The sequence below is a fragment of the Fringilla coelebs genome (genome assembly GCF_963513975.1).
Source record: "Fringilla coelebs genome assembly, chromosome: 5".
NCBI lineage: Eukaryota > Metazoa > Chordata > Aves > Passeriformes > Fringillidae > Fringilla > Fringilla coelebs.
The window spans coordinates 35,143,639-35,168,898 of record NC_140033.1 but is presented as its reverse complement, the minus strand read 5'-3'; the positions used below and the strand labels follow the sequence as shown (position 1 = coordinate 35,168,898).

Below are 25,260 nucleotides of genomic sequence, written 5' to 3'. Positions count from 1 at the left end.
AGAAGTGAAAGCAAACTCTGGTCTCAGCTGCCTCTTTTAATATCCCTATTTCAGACATAAAAAACAACCCAAATTCCCAGATTTTCAGCATTATTAACTGACAAAACAATTTTATTGGGTGGATCTGCCCAATGAACTTTCTTTTACATATTAGTACCCTAGATAAACTTTGAAAGAGAATGGAAATCTGACCCAAATATATCATTCAAAACAGGAGTTTCCATGACACAAAGCTTGTTATAAGAATTGTTAAATATTTGTGATTTTTACATTTCTGTATTTTTTCAAGTTTCAGGTTGTATAGACTATAGAGATCTTGCTTCATATTCGCAGGCATTGCCTGAGACAAAGAGTATGTCTCTGTTTTAACTTTTAAAGACATTTTTCTGGATAAAACTCAGTAACCAAAACCTGTCTTTTCTTTTCTTGTTTGGTTTGGTTTTTTTTCCCAATTGGCCATATTGCAGAATGAACCTCACTGACCAGGCAGTCAGTTTATAGTCATGGTTATTGAGGCAAAGCTTAGCAGCCCCTAAGACTCAGTAGCGACCGCATGCCCTATCAGATCATGGGTCCATAAAGTGGCCAAGAGTCACTGTTACATGGTCAGAGCTCAATCAGACTGGCCTCCCCTGCTGTCACAGTGCTGACATGGTGGTCACTGGCAGGTGATGTGTGAGACAGGGTCATTACACGTGCCATGAAGCTGGCAAAATGAACTTAAAGCCCCCTAGACCTGGCTGCAAGAGCTGGCTATGGCCATCGCGGTGTTGCACTGCAGTTACCAGGACGGCCAGCATTAGCAGTGGGGTACAGTCATGAGCAGAGGAGGATCACTGCTGAGGCTATCTTCCTCATTTATACTGGCCAGCAGTTTTTTCTTTGTGCATCACATTGCACTCAAAAAAAAAAAGGCAACAAAACAAAAGGAGAGGAGGATGGTTTTATCTGACCACCTGGGATCCAGGAGATACACTGAGTATTTTATCCCTGGTATTCTAGCTCCACTAGGTTCCTGGCCACTCAGAGCTGCATCTTCCAAACACAAGTTACTACTGGAATGAACACACTCGGGATGTCCACTCTTATGTGGAGTTTTTATCACATGGGTCCATGACCACATTTCTACCAAAGTGAATTGAGCAATAGGAAAAAAGAAAAGAGCTGATTTGAGGGTCTCACAAGTGGTGTTGTAGTGACTTACCAAAGCATTCCTCTTGCCCAGCATGTTCAATGAAAACCAAAAAAGCATCCAGACAAATTGTATATGGTGGCAAAAAGTTATGCTGGAAAATAGTTTAATTAATGGCCCATGTAACTCTCCCTGGAAACAGAGTTTTAAATAAGCACTCCAACAGGGATTGAGACAGGACAGAGCTGTTCCTAGGCAGGGCATGTCCAGGTACTACTTCCTTCTTAGCTGCTTAGTGTAACTTAAGGGGTGAATTGATCTGACAGTAATCATCAGTGCTGAGCTGATATGAGAAAATGGACAATACACTCAAAATATTCGCCCAGGATGTAAATACAGCCATGGTCTGTGTGGATTTGTAAAAAGACAGACGCACGTCTGCTCAGCTTGCTTTTTTTCCCAGTTCATTTTTTATATTTTGCAACAGAAACAGGAAATATTTGATGTGAGGCTTCTTCAAGACTTACTGTGACATCGAGAAACTTTGCACATTCTTAACCTTAAAGGCACATTCTTGGAATGACATCCGATAACTTTGCTCTTGGCTCCTCAGACAGGATGAAAAGAGTTTCCAGTGTGCGTCAATTCATTGTTTAAGTGTTTTGACTAATGGCCTCAGGTTAAAAAAAAATAATCCCCAACCCTGCATCACATTAATTCTGGAGCAGACTGCATGCAGCTGCAATAGCAGCAAGCCAGAGGGGAGGGTAAAGGACCTTTCATGCACTCATTGCTACCCGAGCAAAGATGGTCACAGTCCCTGAGCCCTCAGGATGCCAGGGTGTGTTTCTTCCAAGCAACAGCCCGATCCCAAAGAGTCTCAAAGAAGCAGAGAGCCCAGCAGCTCCCAGAGTAGCTGGAAGTGCAGGCTAGCAAATAGACAAAGGCTGCACACCCAGAGGTGCTGTAGCTGTGGCTACATCCCTTCTGGGCACTAGGGACGCGGGAGAGGAAACCTCCCTCCTTGAGCAAATTTCCTCCTGAAATGCTCTTCCACAAAGACATTTCCACAATGTCTTGGGATCACAGATAATTCCCTGCTATTAAATGTGAGCCTTGCATAAGAACAAAGGTAAGAAAGAAGATGAAAAATTGGACATGAGCTGGCAGTGTGCACTTACAGCCCAGAAAGACAAGGGTATCTTGGGCTGCATCTAAAGCAGTGTGGCCAGCAGGTCCAGGAAAGGGATTCTGCCCCTCTGCTCTGCTCTGCTCTGCTCTGCTCTGCTCTGCTCTGCTCTGGTGAGACCCCACCTGGAGTGCTGCATCCACCTCTGGGCTCCCCAGGACAAAATCGGCATGGGCCTGCTACAGTGGATCCAGAGAAGGGACATGAAAATGGTCAGAGGGACAGAACACCTCTTCTTTGAAGAAAATCTGAGGGAGTTGGGGCTGTTCATCCTGGAGAAGGATCTGAGGACATGTTTTTGCTGTATTTCAGTATGAAAGGGGGCTTATAAGACAGAGGAAGTCTTTCTACCAGGGTTTGTAATGACAGGACAAGGGATAATGACTTTAAACTTAGAGAGAGTAAATTCAGATTAGATATTAGGAAGAAATTCTTTACCTTCCCATCTCTAGAAGTGTTTAAAGACAGGTTGGATGGGGCTCTGAGCAACCTCATCTTAGGGGAAGATATCCCTGCCCATGGCAGGGCGTTTAAGGTCCCTACCAATCCAAACCATTTTGTGGTACTATGGCTCAATAAATCCCATGTATAATGGCACTGACAAGGCTAAGTTGTCTAAACCTCTGAGTAAGACTCATATGCCCTTAAGCTGACAGAGGTATGGACTGTTTGCCTATACAAGGTTCAGAAGCATCATAACCTCTGAATTGTGCTTGCTAACCCAAGGCAGACACCATGGTGCTCGGCTCAGCCCCCACAGTCCTACACACACTTTCCTGGGGGTTTTTTTCTGCACTGAAGAGGAAGGAGCGAGGATCGCCACCACAAACAGCTTAGTGCAGCCAAAATTGTTTTAACCTGCCCTTTCTGCTAAGTCCTTCTCCCTGGATATGTTCCCTTCCCCCACCCCTTCTACACAGCAGATCTAACCTGGGAAGTGCACTCCCTTAGAGAACATCTTGGGGGAACATTGCTGAGGAAGGCAGGGAGGGAAGCTGTTTGGGAAAGGGTTGTGTGGGCAGAGCAGGATGCAGCAGCAAGGAGGAAGGAAGGAGACTAGGCAGCACAGAGGACCAGAGCAAAGCCCTCCCATCACCTTTAGTATCTCACTGCATCTCCAGGCAGGGGACAAGCACATAGGAAAGCAGCTGAAGGCAAAAGGCAGCCAAGAGTTATGAATTTGTGGATGTCTTTGTTGGCAAAACTACGAGTGCTTCATTTTGGGCTGGATGAGACCATTTAAGGGCCTGTGATTTTTTTTCCTAGGAATAGCAAATCATAATAGCCATGTGGCTCACTAAAAGGTGTTCTATATTTGCCTGAGCTCATTGGAGGAACACAGACCACTGGTCACTTGCTTCAAGAAGTACATACTATTTTAATTATGATTTTCTTGCCATAGCCATTTAGCCATCCAGAAGCACTGAAGAAAATAAAAGGACCTTGTGGTTGTAGATAACCTTCTCTACTGAAGGACAATACTTGTTGAGGAAGTTTTACCATTTTTCAAATACATTGGCATATCAGTACTATATTTGTTGTTAAGGATCTCATGAGATTTTCAAACCTGCTTCTGCAAGATACCTGGTTCCAACAGTGCTCTGGATCCAAATACCTCACAATTTTAAATGTTTCAATGAAGATCTAACCTGAAGCCAGATGTGACACATATCTTAATGTCTTCATTCTCACTAAGGCCATTTGGTCTTTCGTCACCCCAAAGGTAACTAGCTGCTCCAGGGTACACTGAGGATGAGCCAAGGGCTTGTTTCTTGATTAGAAGCAGAGTAGATAGTAGATAGTAGATTATCTGATCCTGGCAGATCAGATAATAGAAGTGGTATAAAGTAACTTGAGGCCTTGCTCCATGAGAAGGGAGACCTTGAGTACCTCAGTATTGACAGAAAGAGGCTCAGTTTAATTTCAGAGCTAACTCCTATCACACCTACCTCCTGCAGGACATCCCCTTCCTATCACACTGTAACCAGAACTGGAGATGTGGGACTTGATCCTCATACTTAGATCTGAAAAACTGATTGTTACCAGGTGAATGTATAAAAAGTAGGTGTTTAATCCAAGCTGTCTGCAGCTAGTTCTTTTTATGGTTAGGTTAAACTCTTTTGCATTGTTGGTGGTGAAATGATTCACCGCTGTAAAATTTTGTAGGTGGTGGCTGTTCGGACAGGATGCATTGTAGGCGTTCGAAAGAGGACAGGAAGAGCTGTTCTCTGCACAGGCCATCTGCAGGTCACAGAAGGTTACATTTTTAGTAAAGGACAAAAATGAAAGGCCAGATTCTGTATACTTCCTTGCTTCATCAGTGGTAATGCTGCATCCATGTATCTGGCCTTCCTTGCCCAAGTGATTGAGCAAAATTCTCTTTGAATATACTGAATTTGAAATGTAGGTTTTAACACTGTAGATGCCAGATGTTTTCTTCTCTAATTCTTACTCTGATGGAACTGGGAATTCTTCATGGGCATGTGCTGGATGGCATAAGCTGTGAAGAAAGTAATTCTGCTCTGACAAATATCTCCCACTTACTCAAGCAAACTGTAAGTTGAAAACTGAAAAAACGGCTTGTGTCATCTGGTGGTCATGGGGCTGGCAGGAGCTGGAGGGTGTTGCAGTCTTAAGAAATAAGTTTTCAGTGCAGTTTGTTTCCTTTCCAGGGGTGGAATGGTTCAGACCAGCGAGCAGTATGAATTTGTGCACCATGCACTGAGTCTGTATGAAAGCAGACTTTCTGCAGAAGCTGTCCAGTGAAGCCGAGGAGGGTAAAACCAAATGTCAGTCTCTTGAGGTAATTCCTTTCATTACCTACCAGCAGCTTCTTCAAGGAGTTTACTGCAGTGGGAAAGACGGCTTTGAGGCCAACTTCTGAAAGGATTATGGACGGTTTGGCAAAAGCACAGAGATTGCTGGACCCTTACTATGTATGAATGTATTGCGAGCTTCCCAAAAATGATTTATAAAGAAGGTACTGTACTGAAACTACACATGGATTTTGTGTATGTATCTAAAGGTGGGTTTAATTCTGTAATGCTGATATCTGCCATATGGAATGTATGTATGTGCTGCTGCTGCAGTCAGATGGACATTGGGACTTTTACAGAAGAAATGCTTAACAAGTGTATAAAAGCTTTGACGTTTGCAAACTGTCTTGTGAATGGACTGTCAACTGTACTGTAAAGTGCTATTACTGATTATGTGGTGAGCTTGTTTCCTGGCCACATAATATTCTTGCTGCTAAAATTGCAAGTGTTCAACTATGGATTAAAAAAGGAGATAATAAAAAAATTTTAAAATCTTGTTTTTGAAAATATTCGAAAGCAGTTAATATTTTATATGGAAATATATGTTCTTCATCCTATTAACTATTAAATGTGTACTTACTGTTGGTCTTACAGAGCAGTTGCAGAGCACAATGTCTGTTATTCAGTGTGTATGTATTTACCCTAAACTGTTGATTGTCTTAGAACATGCTTCTGCTATAGACCTGAATCCAGTGTATTTGTAAATTGTGTAAGTCATTCTACTTTTAAAAGAAACTTTGTAGCATATATTAAATGGTAAGGATTTTAAATATTTGTCTGTCTTTTATTAACACAGAAATTTTTGCATATGTTGTTTATCTGCTCCATTTCTTTCAGTAAGAGAGTGATGCCTTTAGTGATAAGGACTCTTCCATGCCAGGTTATACAAGAAAGAAAATGCTGCTATGACTGTTTCCTTTATTGCTCAGTAAAAATTTGTTTTTAAGAGATATGTGAAGTTGGCATTATGGCTTACAGCACTGGGAGGTCTGTTTACAGGGTGTAATGACTTTTTAATGCAGTGATGTTGACTTTGCTTCTTACTGCTAATAAATTACCCTTAATATAAAATATTAATTGAAGTCTCTGTTCTTGCTTAGAGTAGTTAATGCACACACACTCTTGTACCCCTATAAACAGGCTCGGTCCAGCACAATTTGGTCAGCCTCCACCATGGCTTCAGACCACTTGGGAACCAGTCCAGAGGGCACAGGCAGTCCCCAGCTGACATGGAGCAAGGTGCACCACCTGATGGGAAGGCAAACCCAGCATCACTTGATTTCTCAGGGGGAGTTTCTGTAAGAACTGGTACAGATGCCAGAGCTTTGCCTCCTCCTCTTCCCCTTCCTCCCCACCCTCCACTTGGCTTTTAGAACTTGTAGAGTTAGAGATCTATTGAAATCTTGCTTGATTGTGTATAGTTACAAAAAATACATGTTTTTCCCTGCATAATATAGAACATACTTAGTCAGCACCATCCAGATGACTTGTAGATTTGTAATAGTTCACATGCAACAAATTAGACAAAAGTATGATCCCCTTTCTTTTAGTCTAAAGAGATTCAATAAAATCTCTTTTAATTTCCCAGGTGCTTGAAAATTTCTCTTTTGCTTGTATTTTTCCAAAATAAACCAACTAGTAAACTGAAGAATCATATTAAAAGGAAAAAGTACTGTAAAACCCCCCAAAACAATTGAATAGAAGGAAGTGCTCGTCACTGACTTTTTCCCCCGTGAAGGCACATTTCCTTCCTAGCCTTCGCTTCACTTATCTGAGGTGGGTTTTTTTAAGAGAAGCATGGGGAGTTGCTAGAGGGAAAATGGATTCTTTATTTCACGTCCTGCTTTCTACCTGTCTTGCCTTGACATTCTCAGGTAAGTGTCTCTCCCCACTTCCCCTCTGCTGAATTGCTCTTTCTGCCACTGAGCAGAGCCCTCCGGCACAGCCGGTGACTTACAAAGACCGAATCACCTCTTCTCTGGGCTTCGTACCAGAGGAATGAGGGCAGGGCCAACACAGCCCATGCTGTTTAGATTCCTTTCCAAAGGAAAATAAACTGCCTTCTTCTATGCTGGAGATACATCTTCTTTTCTTAAGAAGACCTCCAGATAGACAATCCAGGAGCTGAGTTTTTGGGACAAATGCTTCAGACAGGAGAGTCCTATCTTTTATTCAAACTTTGTGAAACTTCAGAGACAAGAACTTTCTTTAATGCTTAGTTAGAAAATTCCCAGGTCTGTAAAAACAGGGGAATGACAACATCAATTGAGAGAAATAAATACACATTTAGTTTAGCACTTTGTAACTAATGGGGCTGGAAATGTTTGAGTAACTGAGATTAAAAACAAAGAACAACCTAAACACGATATGGCAGGGAGGCTGCATTTGAAATAACCAGTTCTGTGTTCTGTAACAAGTATGCATTTTGCATTGGTAGTTTTGTTGGGTTTTGATTAATGCACTGTAATTTTCTTCATTTGAGTAGCTGGTGTTGATTTTTAAGTGTGGTGACACAGAGAGCTAATCTTACGTGAGTTGGAATGGTCACAAAGCTAACAGCTAGAGACTTTGGAATAAATCCAGTAAAACAGATGTGCTTCCTATCAGTAAAGAACCTCCATTCCTGTAACACAGGAATTGAGAGACACATTGATCTGTGAATATCCTCCTACATGTCTCCCTCAGAAACATTATGAATTTTACTAAAACAACTTTTAGGCAATAAATTATATTTTTTAAAGTCTGTGTTGTAAAACTGAAACAGAGGCTGAGAACTCATGTAGATCTGTTTGCTTTCCAGCAGGGGAAATGAGGAACTGGCATTTAATTTAATAACTCTTGGATTTCTTTTATATCCAGTTTAATTTTTTCTTATTTTTATATAAAATGAGTGTCAAGATAACCTTGCCACAATAGCTTGGGGTTTTGCATTTTCATTATTTACGTTACCAGCACATGCATCACGTGGGTGTTGTGTTTGGAGGGTTTTTTTAAAATAGGTTAAACTTATGGGAAGTTTCATTAAAAGTTCAACACACAGAAAGTGAGAAGAGAGATTTATTTGCATTTGTATTTTAAATGATTGATAATTTGCTTTTTGTCAAGTAAATGTGTAATCAATCGTATTTTTCTGGAATTTTCCTTTTCCAGAAGGGTTTCTGATTATCCATGTCCAGAAACAGCAGTGTCTTTCAGAAAAGAGAGGAGTCATTATGGAAAAGTGCAATATGACCAACGTGAACCAGAAGTGGCAGTGGATGGCAGATGACAGGCTCCTCCATGTGCAGTCTGCCCAGTGCCTGAGCATCTCTACACGCTCTGCTCTGTCGTCTCGCAGCATCACCGTCGATTGTCCCCAGGCAGTCAGGTGGAATTGCCACGAGGATGGGCTCCTGAAGGTGGCCAACAGCTCCCTTTTCCTCACAAAACAAGGTCAGAAGGTAATGGCCAAGCGGAGTAAAAAATACCTTCACACATGGATGCAGCTAAAAGCCAGCGAGACGGGAAAACCTGTTTATGTAAATCTGTGCTCAAAGCAAGGTGAGTGATTCCTTCAAGAAAATATCCTGGGAGCTTTGGCAATAAAAATGTCTCTCTTATGCTAACTCAAATGTGAAAAATTATGATATTTTAATAATACAGAAGAATGTTTTTGAAAAGCGTTTTGAGAACTATTAAAGAACAGCTGTGATGAATGCTGTCTTTCTCACAACTGGTGGAGTTTTTAATCCACTTTATATTTCAGGATGTCTCTCCTTTTGTCTACTCCCAATCTTTGGATCAATGTGCTTATATGTAACCTCAGCTCACTATTACTGTGTCATTTCCTTTTTCCATTTCTACACTATGGGTACTGATTCCTAGTACTTTTCAAAAATGTGGATACAAAGAAGTTGTCCTCCCCATTCATTTTATCATACAAATACAGATTCAATCCGTCAAGAGCAAGAAAACATCTGAAAATCAAACACATGCACAGTTATTTCTCTGATTAACCTAAATGCATGATTAGAACAGTTATGGCTTACACATTTCCCTGTTTTCTCAGTGTAATTTTGCTCTTAGATGCCATATACATGACAGCATTCAAAATCCTTAGAATAATGAACTGAATCAAAAATCTCAGAAATTCTTGGAATAATACCTTGAAATGCAAAGGTCTGTGCACATACCTACAGAAGACATGTAGCAGTATATCTGTGTAGTTGTGGGTATCCATATCCATATCCATATCCATATCCATATCCATATCCATATCCATATCCATGACAAAATGGAAGGTACAGTGGTTGGAATACTGCTTGATAATGCTTTCTTCAATGTCACATTGGCAATCATTCCTGGCAAATATGTTGATATTGTTCTTGTGCAGTATTAAGCAATTCTTCACAGTAAATAAGAACAACCTACAGACATCTTTTTACTGTTAATTCTTGTCTTTACAGGGTTAAAAAAAAAGTTTTATGACTCAAAACTGTTGCATATGTCCAAGTTTTCAGAATGTTTAATCCAAATCCTCATTCCCTCTAAACTCCTAGTTATTGTAAGGCAGGGTACCATTTTTTTCAGCAAATTTGCTCTTGCAGAACTCTGCTCATAGGACCAGGACTACTCACCTGAGTGGAGGCATGAAAGGATAGCTTGCAGAATCAGGGAATGGAAAAGTGACCATGATGCCATCCCGGCCCTCCCACATATGTTAGGGATTAAAAAGGCAAAATCATCTGAAGTCCTGTGGGGTGCATATGGCTTGCATATTCAAAGACACTATGAACAGTTCAGATGAGGTGCACAAGTAGTGTTATTTCCTTTCAATAGCTGGGTGGAGTGTGGCCTAACAAAGTTAAAGTAACCTTGCACACTTTTCTTAATCATCCTGAGAGGAAAAGCAATTTAAGACAAATAAGCACTAAGACAATTGTAATGGGATATTGAAGCACCTTCTCATCTCTTTACTGTGCACAGTTCTTAAATGAATTTATTTTCCTGACATTCTCTTCATAGACAGGCCTGTAAATCCTTTCTGAGAGTGTTACTTACCTTATTTTTGACAGCTCTGGGAAGCTCTGCTGAAAAACCAACAAAACATTATAATCCTCAATACCTAACTAAGAATTTTAGGAATATAAGAAGCTCATAAAGTGGAAGTGGTGCTAAGAGATTTATTTTTCAAATAGTAGTAAATACTATGAGAACAATATCTAATGCCCACAATTCTGGTCAAGGCATCCATATGCATGTCAAAATCTTCAATGCTAAATGTGTAAAATTAGTCTTCCAAGAACATCTATCTGCTTTCAGTACAAGCAGAAGTGGATCAGCCGGAAATAACATATTTGGTCTATATTTAGCTAAGATAGTAAAAACTGAGCAAAATCTTTGGAGCTGAAATGGCTGTAAGTTTTTTTACTCCTGACTAAGGCCACATTTTGTTGTAATTTACCCTCTATTTTCACAGTACTCATAAAAAGAGTTGTATTTTGGCATAGGACTAGCTCACTGAATTGTATCCCAAACATCACCCCTGTGATGTTTGGGAGAGTACAAGCTCCAAACCCAATAACTACAAGTACCTTTTATTCTGGACCTTATTCAAGTATCAAACATTATTTTTCTGAGCCTGGGGAAAGTCTAAGCTTGGTTTGGATTTCAAATCAGCCATCTGAGATGTGTTTGGACTGTTTTGTAACAGTCCTGACCAAAATGACTGTTTGTGAAAAACAGGATCAATTTGGGAATGTAACCCATCTCTGCTCACTCAGAGGTAATTCCAAATCTAGAAGCAAACAGTCCTTCTCACACAAACTCATGTTTGAGTCTAGCCTCCAACTAAAACAGCTAACATGAAGAATGGTCATAAAGTATCAGTATCCCTTGAGAAAGCGAGACTTCATTTCCCACCAAATTCATGAGGACATTTTGAGCAGACAGAAAAAAAATTCTGTAATGCTAAGCAAATTAATGCTGACAGACTATCACTGATGTCACTCCTGAGCTGCATAAGCAATTCTTCCAAGCTTCTTTTGTTCTGGGTAGGTTAATTTCAATAAGAAATCCAATTAAGAACAGATGTGATGCTACGTGGCACCTTGAATATTACCAGCAAACCTCAAAACCATTGCTAACCAAAGATTCTTCACTAAGTAGGGAATTACTTCAAATGAGTAGACACAAGGCCAAGCTGTGTTGCTGCAGTTATGCACTGAGCTCTAGATACTGTCACACAGGCTGTAGAGCAGTCTGGATGCAGAAGGTGACATGAACTGTTTTGTAATATGATGCTCGTCATTGCATTTCTCTTCTATCATATCATATATGGTAGGGACAACCCTAGAGCTGTGGATATCAAGACATTCAAAAAGAGTAGCTGATTTTGTGAAGGGTTCGTTTACAGCTGTGTGCCAAGCACTGAAGAACCACAGTGGGATCTACAAAAATATAAAAGGTGTTGGACAAGGAATCCAAATAACAACGAGAACATCTTTCTATCTCTTGTTTGTTTCCAGCCTGAAATAGACAAAATACCAAATACCAGGTATGAACTGAAGTGTGATGTGCCATCTGACATTCATGCTGTTTCTTCCCCCTTTTCTAGCTTTGGTTCTTGTCTGGGGTCATTTCTTTCACATAAGCTTCTCTCTTCCCCTTATCCCCCTTTCAGTTTAGCTGCTTCATAATCAGAACTTCAGCTAATTAAGTTCACATCCCACTGCTGATGCTTCAGTGGCTGAGATGGAATGCCGTAGAGACCAGAGCAGTGCACACTCCAAGCGTGCTCTGAACCACTGGAGCAGCAGTAGCAACTGCAGAACATGGGAAGGGAAGACACATGCATTTTCTTGGGACTCCTGGGAAGATGAAAAAAACACCAAAGAAAGGTGTCAGAAGCACAGAAAAGGCAGAAACTCTTGCCTATTTTTGAAATAATGTAAATTAAATATCTTTAGGCTTAAAGCTTTCCACACCTAGTGTTTGTAGATACTGCAATAATCCGTATTGAGGTTCGCTAGCAGTTGTCATTTTTTGTGTGTGTAACTTTTACTAATTACTTCAGGATAAATTAGAATAGTGATAAACAATATTTTCGCTCCACCTTTAAGCTGACCCAAAACATTTTTCCTAAAATACATTCACTGAAATTCATTTTAATCTCTCCAAGTTATTATCTAGGGTGTTGGAAATACAAGACTTTGCCAACATCTATGTGAACCCATGAAATATCAAAAATTACTTGAATCTTCTTTCTTGGGTCAAAGAAATACATGGGTGACCACTTCTGCTGAGCTTCACCTGGATAAGGAGAGGCATCAATGTCAGATCCTTGGACATAATTACAAGACTTTGTACAAAATCCTACAGCATACTGATAGAAGCTCAGAGATAAATGTGGGTTTAGATTTTCTAAAAAGAAAGGGAGAAATCTGCGGTGTAGCCTAGGTCCTTGGTTTTTGTAAATTTTCAAAGCCTCAATGAGCCACAGCACAGAGAATATAGAACAAAACCAGCTCAGCTACTATCATAGGGGAAAAAAATGGAACAATAGGCACAGCTTCCCAGAGCAATCAGGCATGTCCTGCTTTATGATTTCATCTTCTGCTAGTGCTAACAACTTTACTGGTATTTTTCATTATTACATTCTCTTCCTTTATTTTGTGTGGACCTTCATCTAGAAGTTGGAGTAGGTTTGAACTTCCAGGTGTCTAAATGTAGGTGTCTGAAGGAAGGAATTATTGCACTTACCTCAACAAGGTGCTTTTTGTCATTTGAGATGCTCCACAATATTCCACCTGATCTCTGGCTGCCAGCCCAGAAAGACACAGGTCTCCCATAGGTGTTATGAGAGCCTGGGCTGATGTCTCAGATGCCCTAGGGCAGTTCAGATTCCACTAGGTTTAGGCAACTGAACCAACACCTAGGTGTTTCTGTAATTCCTGAGTATCTGAGCTCTCTTCAGTAGAGGTGTAATCCATGGAGTTAGTGGAATCTAGATGCCCCTTCCAGTGATCAAAAATCCACTTCAGGGTGAGCTGGAATTACTCACAGTGTCAGAAATAGGGCTGGTACAGCAATGGTGTTATCATCCTAGTTAAATGGATGTTCTGCTACCACTGATGCTGAAAGAACCTTTCAGTGGCTACTTCAGCTTTTCAAAAAGAAGCAAGTAAAAGAGCAGCTCAGGATTAGACTGGAGTTTGGAGACATTCAGCCTCTCTGACATAAGATACAAACAATACTAACCTCTACAATATTCAAATAAAGGAAGAAAAAAATTTCAAGCAGCACAGATTTTGCAGGTTTTAAAAGTCAGATTGAATGGGAAAGAAAGGACATTCAGAGGATTTTGTTTTTCTTTCATACTCTGACATACAACAGAAATCTGAATTATGCTTCTTTTATTTACAAGTAGTTAGACAGGTAAAAAGATAATTCATTTTGTCCTGCACATAAAGAGATTTTAAAGCAGCCTCTTCTTGTTTCAAGTCTTGCAGAAAGTTAGATGCAGTTTTATGGAGTATTTTGTACCTTATACACTAAATATCTGATTTGATTTTGTTTCTCTAGCAGTTCAGCCTTAGTTTTCTGAAACTGTGCTCTAATAGAGTAGGCAGATCAGTACAATATGAGCTGTTTCAGAAAGCTGCACTGTGCCAGCTCAGCTAAGGCTGAAAGCACCACTGTAGGGTTCTCAGCTCTTGACAACTAACCAGCACTTTTGCTGTTCATACATGCAAACGTATGGAAGTCCCTTCCTTGTCAGCAGCCTGCTGCTGTGTGGATGGATGTGGTATGCAGTACGCTCTGTGGATGAAATATGCACTTAGTGGGAACATCATAATTTCTCCTGGGTGTGCTACTGATTATTACAATATTATGTTCACACACTGCATATCATGCAGCCACTAGTGATCAACATCAGTGTCTGTGCTGCTATCCTAGACCCAAGAACAGTTTTATGACCGATTTCCAAAGAGGCTGCTTGAACAATGCTAAACACATCTGAAAAATACCACTGTTGAGATTTCTGTGTACTTCACAAATGTCCAGAGAGGAAATGAGTTTTTTCTCATTAAAAAATTGGAACTCAAGTCGTGTGGAAATCTGCTACATGGACCTTATAATATGCAGTTTTCTTTTTTAAGTGCCTGCTACTGAAGAAGGGCTATGAGGGTCCTTATGCTAGGATCACAATAGTGGCTTTACTTAGAATACAAATGTGGATTCTGACTTAAAGTAAGTAACAGATATGAACCCCATTAGTCAGTCCACTGTAGGATATATGGAAAACACTGGTACATATATCTGAAGTTCCAGTATGGCATAGTTCTGTACACAAGTCACTTCTATCCACAGGTTACAGGTAACCAGTATTTTCTGGGAAAGATCCTTTAGCTGGAAACCCAGAATAGCCTGCAGCTTTTTAACATGAAAGGCTGGGTCATGGGATGGTGGAACTTTTCTGAGCATCAAATGTTTTGCTTCCAGGACTGTTGAGCTCTCCCCTCAGCTCCTGCACCAAGAATGCAAACTATTCCCTGGCTGCCGAGTCCCATAAATGTCACTGGCAGCACCAGCTTCCTTTCTATGGAGGAGCAGCTTTCCTAAAGCACAATTGCACTGGAATGCAAATGCCTTCCTGCTGGAATCACTGCTATTTTTCTGTAAATTAAGTTTTTTTTTTTTTTTTTTTTAGTGTGTTTTCACATTGGGTATGTAAATATATACTTAGAAACCCAACTTTTTTCCTAAGAGATTGTTGACTGCAGATATACCCTTTTTTTTGGCTGTCTTTCTATCAGTAAGTTCTGTTTCCTGCTGAAGTAGGAGAGAGATATCTCAGAGACATCTGAAAGGCAGAGAGCTCTTTCCAAGTCCTCGGGGCTAGGATTTCTAGTTGCTTACTGTAGACTTCAGAGACCCACAACAAGTAGGATATCTCCAGGATCAATGACGGTCATGGAATCTACACTAAGTCTGGACTTTTGTCAGCTAAAGGGTTTGTTGCAGCACCTGATGACAGCTTGAGCGCAAGGTTCCTGTCCTTCTGGTGGGAACCATGAAGGTATGTGACATGGGACCACAGCAGACTCTGCACCTCAGGCTCTCTACAGGGGGTTATGCAAAGGCAGCAGCATGAAGATGATCGTGCAGAGTTGGACAAGACCTGAGGTTTTGATGAAACCTTTTGCACAAGTGTAAGAGAGAAGAATTAGATCCGTATTGTTTTCACTGCCTTGATTTGGAAAAATATTTAATCAACATTTTTTGTAATTTAATGGAGACTTGGATTTTTTTTTTTTTATTTACAGAGAAGTACCATTAGATAAAAGGAAAGGAAATATCTACTCTGGATACCATCCCATTCTAGTAAACCACTACCTCACTACCTTTCAAAAAGTTCCAGAACCATGTACCAGATGAACCCCTTGTGCTATCAAGCACAGCAAACACTTGCATGGAAATGTCTCCCACTAGGGTTTACAATCTCACTTTTCTGTGCAAATCAGAGTGCTGCAAATTTCTTTACATAAACATGTTAACATATATATTTACACATATACAAAAAAAACTTGCTAATGTAGATTTTGTGGAGGCTCACCTACTGCTCCTTTGGGTAAGAGGTAATCACACATTGCCCAGATAAGACATCATAATTGCACACCAAGTAATTGCATTTGAAAGCTTCTGCTGCAATTTAACCCAGTCACTACTTTGTTTTTAAAGGATTTGTGATCTAAAATTGTTATAAGTGGCAACCAGCCCAGTGGCTCAGCAGCAAAACAAGGTTCTGTCATGCTGGAGACCCCAGTTCAAGGACAGACAAAGTGTCTTGGGCATCGAGCCAATACACACTAGCTGTGTTACAGCAATGGCCAGGCAGCTTTTTGTGAGAAGGGGCCAGTGAGTAATTCCAATAGTTTAGCTGAAATGTGATGCTACCAGATGTAGAGGCCACCACAGCTTGAACCTTGCCCTCACCGCCACAAAGAAAGGATATTAAATACATACCAATGGGGAGGAAGAGCCATGAAAATGTGGAGGAAAAATGTGTAGTAAAATCTTTCCTGAGCTCTAATTGCAACTTTGGCTTTCTCTGAAGGATACGTGACTAAAAAAGCGAACCCACCGCCATATTTACAGATACTTCAGTTAAGTGATAGATCATTAGCTGAGCCTTGGGAGGCAGCAGTCAGGGACTAGCATGGGGTCAGCATAGGACTGATTTTAGAAAGCAAGAGAAATGCTCATATGGGCACAAGGAACTTGAACACATACGTTGAGAAAAAAAATTATCTTGAAAAAATCATCTTGAAAAGTTATACTGCCATGTTTTAAACTTACACCAACAAAAGGCAGATGTGAATCTGGCCCATGCACTTAGAAAGGAGGGGAGAGGGTTGACAATATAAAGCTGGTACTCTGTGCCATTTGATTGATACAAGCAATTGGAAAAGTTGCAAATGAATAAGATTGTGCCATTAATGACAAAGTACAACCTTTCTCTTCCTTTCAGAATCACTGACAGACTATATTTAAAATGAATGGTATGAGTGCTCAGGGACATTATTTTTTTCTGGTTGTGTTTTGCAGGCGTTGGTATTGATGCAAAAACACGTTTGCACTGAAAACAAAAAACCTATAAAACTGACAGGTGTACTAAACTACTTGGAAGTTGTATCAGCCACATTTATTGAATCTAATGAATGGTTTATAAAAATGTTGAGGTGATTTTAATCCCTTTCCTTTGTTTTTTTTTTTAGATCTCCAAGATGCAGACACTTCTGTGTGGAGTACTAGAACTACATCCTCTTCTTCAAATGCTGTTACTTCTAGGCCTGAAAATATGTTGAAGAGTAGCACAGAGATGTTCATCAGAAACGTGACTGAACACATTGAAAACCTCTACTTTGACTTGAAATCTGCAGTAACAGAGAAAGCCTGGATTCCAACAACCACTCTTCAATACTCTAGCACTACAGAAGAGGTAAGACAGAAGAATTACTGATTTTTATAAAGCCTGCTCCACTCTGTGGAGCCTGATAGCTATTACAAGTGGGCTTAAAAAAACAACAAACCAAAACCTGAAAAAAACTAGCTAAAGGACTAAGCTTTGTTATTTTTTTGGTGGGGTGCTTTGTTTTGATGTTTATGCTGACAGCGTCCTTTGCTAGAAACATAGCTGCAGAAAATTTCTGCCTCTTCTGTACAGCCCAATCCTGGTGCACATGTTGCACTGGGAGTAGTACAAGGGAAATTATCAGGATATGTGAGAAGCAATGGAAAGCTCCTGGATGTGGCAGGACCCACAGGAGCCTGAGTATCTGCTCTCAGTGACTCAGGCTCTGGTATTGTTAGTGACATGATGTGAGTGTCTAGCTCCAATTACATGCTAACAATTACAGTATGCAATACCCTTATTTACAGATAATTACATGCACTGTTTTCAAATCAAAGCAAGATAAATCCAAATGCTTTAACTGGCCTCAAAAGGAACCCTGGCCTTGGCCATGGTCAGCTTATCTACTGGCTGATAGGCAGAGTGGAAACACACAGAGTGGAAGCACTTCTTGGTCTCTGCTCTGTCCAGCCACAAACCACCCTGGCACAGAAGGTGAATGGTGCTGCCAGCCCAGCTGTAGAAGGAGCACATGGCATGCCATTTCCTCCAAATCAATTTCCAGTCTTCCTTTTCTGCAAGACTCGGTTCAGTAATGTGAGAACAAATCTGGAATTACCACTGGCAAAATGTTTTCAGGGAGTTAGAACTAAAGCATTCAGGACATTATTGGTCCCTGTATCACTATTATAACATAGTGGTTTAGAACTGAAAATCCCCAAATTCCCTGTGGCTCATCTTCCAGGGGACCACACTACATTCAGTGTATTGGGTCAGGCAAACATGCTTCAGTTGCCACTGTGTGTTGAAGCGGATAAGACTAAGAAATGTGTTTTATGTTTGGGAAGGCTGTGGACAGAGTGTCAGGTCCGCAGGCTAGACGATTCATGGACCGCAACACCGCTGTTCTGATGCTGACGAGGGGAAGGGACTGAGCCAAGGATGGGCACACTGCGCCCCATCCCACAGCTGATGCAGTTCTTTCTAAATATCATCTTTCTGGCTCAGTGCATGCAGGCTGAGCTTGTTTCCTCATGCCCTCTGTTCATTTGCATACCTCCTGCACAGAATACTTGTTCCTTCCAAATGGAAATGTCCTACAAAAACAGGTATTACCCAAACTGCCTCCAACACTACTCCTACATAATCCTGACAAAGTAAGAGAAATGGTACCATTTTAACAGAAACTACTGCCTCTTGTGTTTCTACTCCACTTCACTTCCTGAATCACATAATTTGCAGTGAACAAGCTCCTTAGGTCAAAACTTCCAAACCAGAATTCTGATGATAAGCTGTCTAAGCATATCTATGAAAAAAAAAAAAAGAAAATCAGTAGTAGCTGTCTCTTGCAGCCTCCAACTGGCTCTGGACATATGAATCTAGATATACCAATTTAGACACACAAACTTAAAATCTTTGGCCTCTGTCTCTCTTTCCCAGTCTTTAGAGTGGAGTTAAAAACATTTTTTGTCAAACTTCAGGGATGTTTAAAGGATTAACTGGATTTAACACAATATTTGAAAACACATAGACTAAGGGCTGAGTATTGTTGTGAGGAAGACAATACCTTCTATGAAATGCATTTGCCCAGGCTGGGGCCTCTTGTTTGCAGAAGTAAAGCCATGTTGTTATTTGGCTGTGCACATGCCCATTTTGGGGGGGACAATAGTGACATTTCAATTGAACAAAATGTTTGGTTTAGAGCTGCCTTGGATTTCAAGTAAAACTGCAGCTTGCACTTTGAATCCATGACAAAAGCTATGTAAAGCCCATTTCCTCTTGATTAGAGAGACAGAGAGGTTGGTGTTAAAAAAAAAAAAAGTCAGGAAACCTTGGGAAAGTGTCTGAAAGGGACTTTGGAGCCTGCTATTAGAGACACGTCCGGCAACTCCCAAAACTCGCTTCCAGTTCTTTTTTCAGTTTAATTAGTTTCTTGGCTTGCCACACAGGTCAGTAAGTGTTAAAGGCTGTGTGACTGCTGATTTACTAAAATCCCATTTATTCAATACCAGTCTGGAAATAATTACTTGCATTATGTTGGCTATTCTATATATATTGCCATCAGTGAATGATGAACCCTTCATGTTGTATTCCAGTGCTGGCATAGACATCTGTGTCAGACCTTACCCGAGTAGCAACTTTTGCTGGATAGCATACAGAAGGAGTAAAAACCTGTAATTAACCAGTACTTTCCAACTAATACAGAAAAGTAAATATTTTATGATAGAAAGAATAAGAGTAATAAAGTAGGAACTTCTGAATTATGAGCACTTCTGAAAAGCAGCAATATAATTTTCCTCCACAATCTATCTTATGCTAACTAGAAGAGACAAACAGGTATCTATTTCCAAAAGTCTTTAAGTTTTACTTGTGGTAAGTTCCACTTTTTTCCCTGAATTTTTTGTTGCAGTGATTATGCTTCTTTTTCCTTTTACTTATTACATCTACTTAAACAACTTACATCTAAATATCCAAATTATATCTTCCCTGAAGTTCAGGTCATGGATGTTTTCAAAAATCCCTAGAATAACGTGAGTTCCTTTTCAAGAAAAGGCAAGTTACCGTGAATGTTTTAATTTTCAGAGAGGGTTTTGAAGTAAAACAAACATCCCAATAAGCCTTCAGATTTGCAATATTCCAGTGCTGGAAAAGCATTTGTGGGGTTTATGCTGCTAAGCCAAAAAATCACAATCACCTAAAGAAGAAATCACACTGTAAAACTCTCACCTTAAATGATTACAAGACATCTATGTCATTTTAGTCCTAGTTTAGGTCTAAGAAACACACCTTGTGTTTCCTATCAGTGGTCTGATTATCCCTGTGCTAGCTCACTGGGGTTTGGTTCCTCCTTCTGTCTGAAGCATGTAAAACATCTCTCCGAAGGCGATCTTCTGTGGCATGACAGCCAACACAGATTTATGTTGTCACTTAAGGCAATGATCATAAAGTTATTAACTACCCTCAGCTTTGCAAAGTGCAGCACAACACTTTCAGTATCATGCCCCTAGGACCAGGCACAGAGCTCCACTGGGACAGATGAAGTTTTCTGTAGGTGCAGGTAACACCCTTGAGTGCTCAGACTTTTGATTTCAGAACAGAAGGACAACTAAGGTTTTTCAGATATTTGTATCTTGACAGACTAGTGCCCAGAAAAATCCTAGAGCAGCAGCTCCCCTAAAAGGCAGACTAATGTTTGTAGAACCTAGAACCTTTTTCTGCCTCAAAGAGGGCAAAAGTGATACAGAGATGGTGTTGAATTTCCTTGAGCTACTGCTTTTAAAAGTTAAAATCTCTCACACATTATGCAGTACAGAAAGATGCAGAAAAATACTATTCCCGTTGAAGAAAGTAAATGTCCATTTCCTTCTCTTTTGTTCACCCCCAAATTCCCTCCATGGCTGCTATTGTGTATTTGAATATCTGAAGGTGCAAAAATGCCTCTGTCTACACTTCTCTGTCTGCTCATGTACACACTGACATGCAAGTTCTCAGAGGTTGAAATGTAAGCAAGAAGGAAACGAGTATGCATGACAGAAATGGAAAGTTTTCATTTTGGCAGTAGCCAACTCAGAGTTGCACACAGCTTTATTGGTGCAGTCTGAAAACAGGGAGACTTTTTTGCTTTCCATGGCGTGTGTAATTTTAGCTTGGGAGCTATTTGGGGGATGTGGGAAGGAATTGTTTCGAGGACACAAGTTGAAACAGAAAACGGAGATGACTTGGCCGCTCCCACAGACTCTGCTGCTGCAGACAGGAGCTCAGCTGGACTCTCCTGGATGCAAGGCCTCTGGCTGCAGTGCCACATGGCCAGCGAGAGAATGGAGGCCTTGGTCTATGGTTAACCCTTAAAAACATCAGAGTTTGGGGCACAGGAGCTGGAGTGGCAGGTTACTGGCAACTGAGGCCAAGAGGAGGGTGGGCCAGGAAGAGAGACGGCTGTGAAGGGAGGCAGGTGTGAGGAGAGCAGGCATGCAAGGTGGCCATGGGATGAAGCAAGTGTGAGGCGAGGTGGCCAAGAGGAGTGGCAGGCAGGAGGAGAAGGCACCACAGCAGGCAAGGCAGGCAAGAGGCAAGGTGGGAATGAGGCAAGACCAGCATGAAGAAGGCAGCAGCGAGGTGGGGCAGAGGCAAGAAGACGTTGTGAGGCGATGCAGCCATGAGACAAGGCAAGGCAGCGCCGGGTGAGGTGCAGCCAGCGTGCGACAAGAGTGCCGCCCCCCAACAGCGGCACCGTGCGCCGGGGGGAACGCTTGGGAAGACAAGACACAGGGGAAAGCCGACATGAGGAGGAAGCAGCGAGGAAGGAAGAGAGGTGGGGTGGGAGAGGAGCCGGGAGGAAGGTGGGATCCTTAAGGAGAGAGGGGCGGCACCCCGGGGCCGGTCGCCTGGCCGGTGGGCGGCAGGTCCCGAGTCGCCGAGCTTCGCCCCCCGCAGCGAGACGCGAGGAAATCGCCTCTTGATTGCGGAAGTCGGCGGGAAGGGCTCCGGGAGAGTCAGCCCGGGTCAGAATGGCAGCGTGGGAAGCGGCGGCCGCCTCCCCCGCCTCCTCCGCTCCTCCTCAGCCGCGGGCGGGCAGCCCCCCCACCCCACGCCGGTGTCAGGGAGGCGGCTCGGCGGCCGGGGCAGCCCCGAGCGCATGCAGCAGGCGGGCGGCCCGGCACAGGGCTCGGAGCCCGGCGGGGAGCGGCGGCCCCCGGGGCCCGCCGCCGCCACTTCGCTTCTTCGGATACCCCCATCCAAACTCCGCCGTTCCTTCCCCTTTTCCCCTCCCCGCGAGGGTTTTTGGCGTTAAAAATTGTCTGCGATGCTGAGCTATGGAGCAGGATTCGCCCTGTGGACGGCGCTGGCCCTGACCAAGGTGTGCGGCCGGGAGGAGGGGGGCGGTGTAGGGTCGTCCCTCGCAGGTCGCAGGCGAGCTTGTGGGACACGGGCAGGTTCGCCTCGCACCGCCACAGCGCGGGGACGGGGCTGGGGGCTGAGCCTGGGGGTACTGGCGGGTCTCTCAGAGCTCTCCCCGCTCTCCGCAGGCCGCACCGGAGCAGGCGGCGGGATGCAGCGCCAACCTGACGGAGCGGAGCGTCGCCGGGCAGAGCGTTCGGCTGCGCTGGAACGCCGCGGGCCGCGCCTGCAACTTCAGCCTGAGCGGGCGCTCCGAGGACGGAGAGGCAGCCGGCTGCCACCCCGCCCCCGCGGGCAACGGCACCTACGGCTGCACCCTGCGGGACCTGGAGGCCGGGACCTGGTACCACCTGCGCATCGAGCCGCTCGCCGGCGGCGAGGCTCTCAACATCTCCCTGCAGACAGGTACGGGCGCGGGCACGGCAGGTGCGCGGGGAGGGACGCCGGGCTTTTCTTTTAACTCCCCTTGCTTCGGCCGGCTCCAAGAGGGGGAGGAGAGCGATGCATTTTCAGCTACTGGAAGTGGACAGTGTTTGCTGAAGATATCAGCTCCGCGCATGAGTTCTCTTTAGCCCGCTGCTAGAATAACTCCTGCTGACAGTTAACCTTTGAAAGAAGCTTGAAAGAAGGTGCTGTGAGGGTATTAAGTAAAAAAAATGGGTTTTGTAGTAGTAGCCCATGCTACTACTACTTTGTGCTCATGCGAATATATTGTTGTCATAGTTCCTCAGCTGACAGTTTATTTACTATGTTTAAAGTGCAGTCTGTTTCATGGCAGGTAAATGTTCTTTAAGTATAACTTACTGTTTCAGCCCATTTTCATACTTCTGTCTAACCAGAGTCTGAAAGTCAGAAAGTAAGGCTGAAACTTCCTTCTTATATGTTATCCTTGGATATCACCAGTGAGGTGTTATGATATACAGTTGTGTACAGAGCACTTCCAGTGACACATCCATGACTGGCTGTAAAAATGGTCCAGCAGCCTGACAGAGGGCTGCCAAGGAAAGCTCCCTTTCTTCATTCGTGTTTGTGTGGGCACATGAACAATTCAGCTTTGAAGCAATGGACGACATTGAACGACAACAGCTGCACTGGCATAACTGGCCTCTTTCTACCTGTATTTGTGCTTTTGTGAAGGTGACAAAATATGATACTGTTTGACCTCTTAAATGTAGTAGTTCAAGACCCAAAACAAGGATGTCTTAAATAAAGTCCATCATTAAATGCCTCTCTGATTTGCTCCTAAGGTTAGTTTTAGAGAGCTCCTTAATATTAGTATTGAAGATTGCAGCAGCCAAATACTTTACAATTACCTGTTCAGAGGTGTTGCTTTCTGTCAGAACCTTTTTCCTGCATTAACCATACAAATGCACTAAATATTCTCCATTAATTTGCTGTGGTAACTCCATTTTAAAAAATCCATTGACAAGTCTGCTGGTGTCATAGCTATACACTAAGCACAAGTCATGTCAGTTGGTAAAAATGAGTAATAGTTTCTAAGCAGACAGTGATTTCAATTTGTTGTGCATCATGCTGATTGTTTTTAATATTGATATTGATGACTTGTAATGTGAAAATTGAAATAATAGATCAACTATTATCAGAGAGGCAGGTATAAATCACCATCCTTTCTGCATAGTAAAGTTCTATTATTGAACACTTGCATAGAAGGTGAGAAGATGCCACTTTAGAGCACATTTTGATTAATTCATAACCATTAACACAGAAGCGTGTACAGGCCATTTATGACTTTTTTATCACTAAATAGATTTTTCAAGGCTGTACAATGAAAGTGATTTGAAACACCTAATCATTAGAGTCATATTATGTAGCTGACATCAAAGTGAAAAGTCTGATTAAAGTTTAAGTTGAAATACTGATAACTGGTATACCATAGCTGAAGTGAGGTTTACATTTGGATTTTGGATAGCAGAGATTAGTCAAAAGCATGAAATAAGAATCAAGGAGCCATGAATGTTTCCTGTGGAGAGCTGCTGAGATTGCTCTGTGGATCCTTGCTTTCCTTGAGTTGAATTGCTTGATGGTGTTCAAAATACACAATTACCCCCAACGTGGTTGAACAACCCATGTTGTATTGTCTATGCTAAGCTTTTCAACGCAGAATGAGGGAGGATTATTCCTCTTATGTTTCCACTAGGGGCAGCATTTTAAACCAATTTCATGGAACCTGTTTTTCACCTGTTCTTTGTAACTTGATGACAGTAGTTTTAGTTTAGTATCTACTGAGCCTGAATGTCCATAGGCATATGTTCCTAGAAATTGTCCTGTGAATATGGAAGTATAAACAGTCTTTCCAGCCATATTGTAAACAAAATTTCCACCAATTTCAGTGGTAGTGGAACTGAGTTATCATGGGTCATCTAAAACCGCAAATTCTGACCTTGGTCATTGACATTCCCTTCCTGAGCTCTTTTTCTAAGGGAGATGGGCTAAGCTGTCCATTGAAAGTGCTTTCTCCGCTGGCTGTCAAAGGAGGCTAGGTTAAACCAGAAAGCTGAAGTGTAGTTGGTTGAAATGAAAGGAATTCCATCTCATGTGTTTTATTTTTGCAAAATGATCTTTGAACATCTGTATTATCTTGATACAATAAATACACATGGAAAAGTGTGAGAAAGTTACAGGTTTGTTTGTATACCTAGTTCAGAAACTACCTTTTTGCTCATATTCAATCCTGTAAAAATCTTTGTGTGCCAGTTCTGAGTTTAGTTTTCATCAAGTTTCTTTTACAAAGTACTTGAGTAGCTAAGCACATAAAATCCAAAACATTTGGTTATATTTTGAGTGTGATCTTTTCTGACTGGGAACTCATGGTGAAAGCAATGAATAATGCAGGCCACAGTTGCAGTGGTAATGTGAAAGGTTGGAGAGGACCATATTGGTCTTTAGAGTATATAATGTCACATAAAAAACACAGTCCGTGTTTTTTTGCAAGTTTGATATTCTGATAGAATAATTGTGCAGCTCGAGAAGATTCCATAAACTCTCAAGTAACACCAGATTCACCCTTGTGAATCTTTTCATGGAGAAGCAGCTTCTATTTCACTTGTGGATACATAGATCTAAAGCCTAATGATGTATGAAATAGTGG

At 41.9% G+C, this 25,260-nt stretch overlaps 2 protein-coding genes across 5 annotated transcripts in view; both read left to right on the top strand.

Moving 5' to 3' along the window:
- PTPRR (protein tyrosine phosphatase receptor type R) overlaps positions 1–6,119 on the top strand; it is a gene marked incomplete at its 5' end in the record, with an annotated part of 139,985 nt that extends 133,866 nt beyond the window's left edge. The window contains 1 exon segment of the mRNA XM_084205711.1: positions 4,994–6,119. Coding sequence (XP_084061837.1) covers positions 4,994–5,087 — 94 coding nt within the window. The 3' untranslated portion in view covers positions 5,088–6,119.
- An 804-nt stretch (positions 6,120–6,923) lies between these two features.
- PTPRB (protein tyrosine phosphatase receptor type B) overlaps positions 6,924–25,260 on the top strand; it is a 62,442-nt gene continuing 44,105 nt past the window's right edge. For 3 of the 4 annotated variants that reach the window (XM_084206775.1, XM_084206773.1, XM_084206774.1), the window contains exons 1-4: positions 6,924–7,011; positions 8,288–8,677; positions 16,897–17,120; positions 22,280–22,556. In XM_084206775.1, the coding sequence (XP_084062901.1) occupies positions 6,957–7,011; positions 8,288–8,677; positions 16,897–17,120; positions 22,280–22,556 (946 nt within the window). In that variant the 5' untranslated portion in view covers positions 6,924–6,956. Of the gene's footprint in view, positions 7,012–8,287; positions 8,678–16,896; positions 17,121–21,849; positions 22,111–22,279; positions 22,557–25,260 lie in introns of those variants that run through there. The other variant, XM_084206776.1, reaches the window with a different exon arrangement.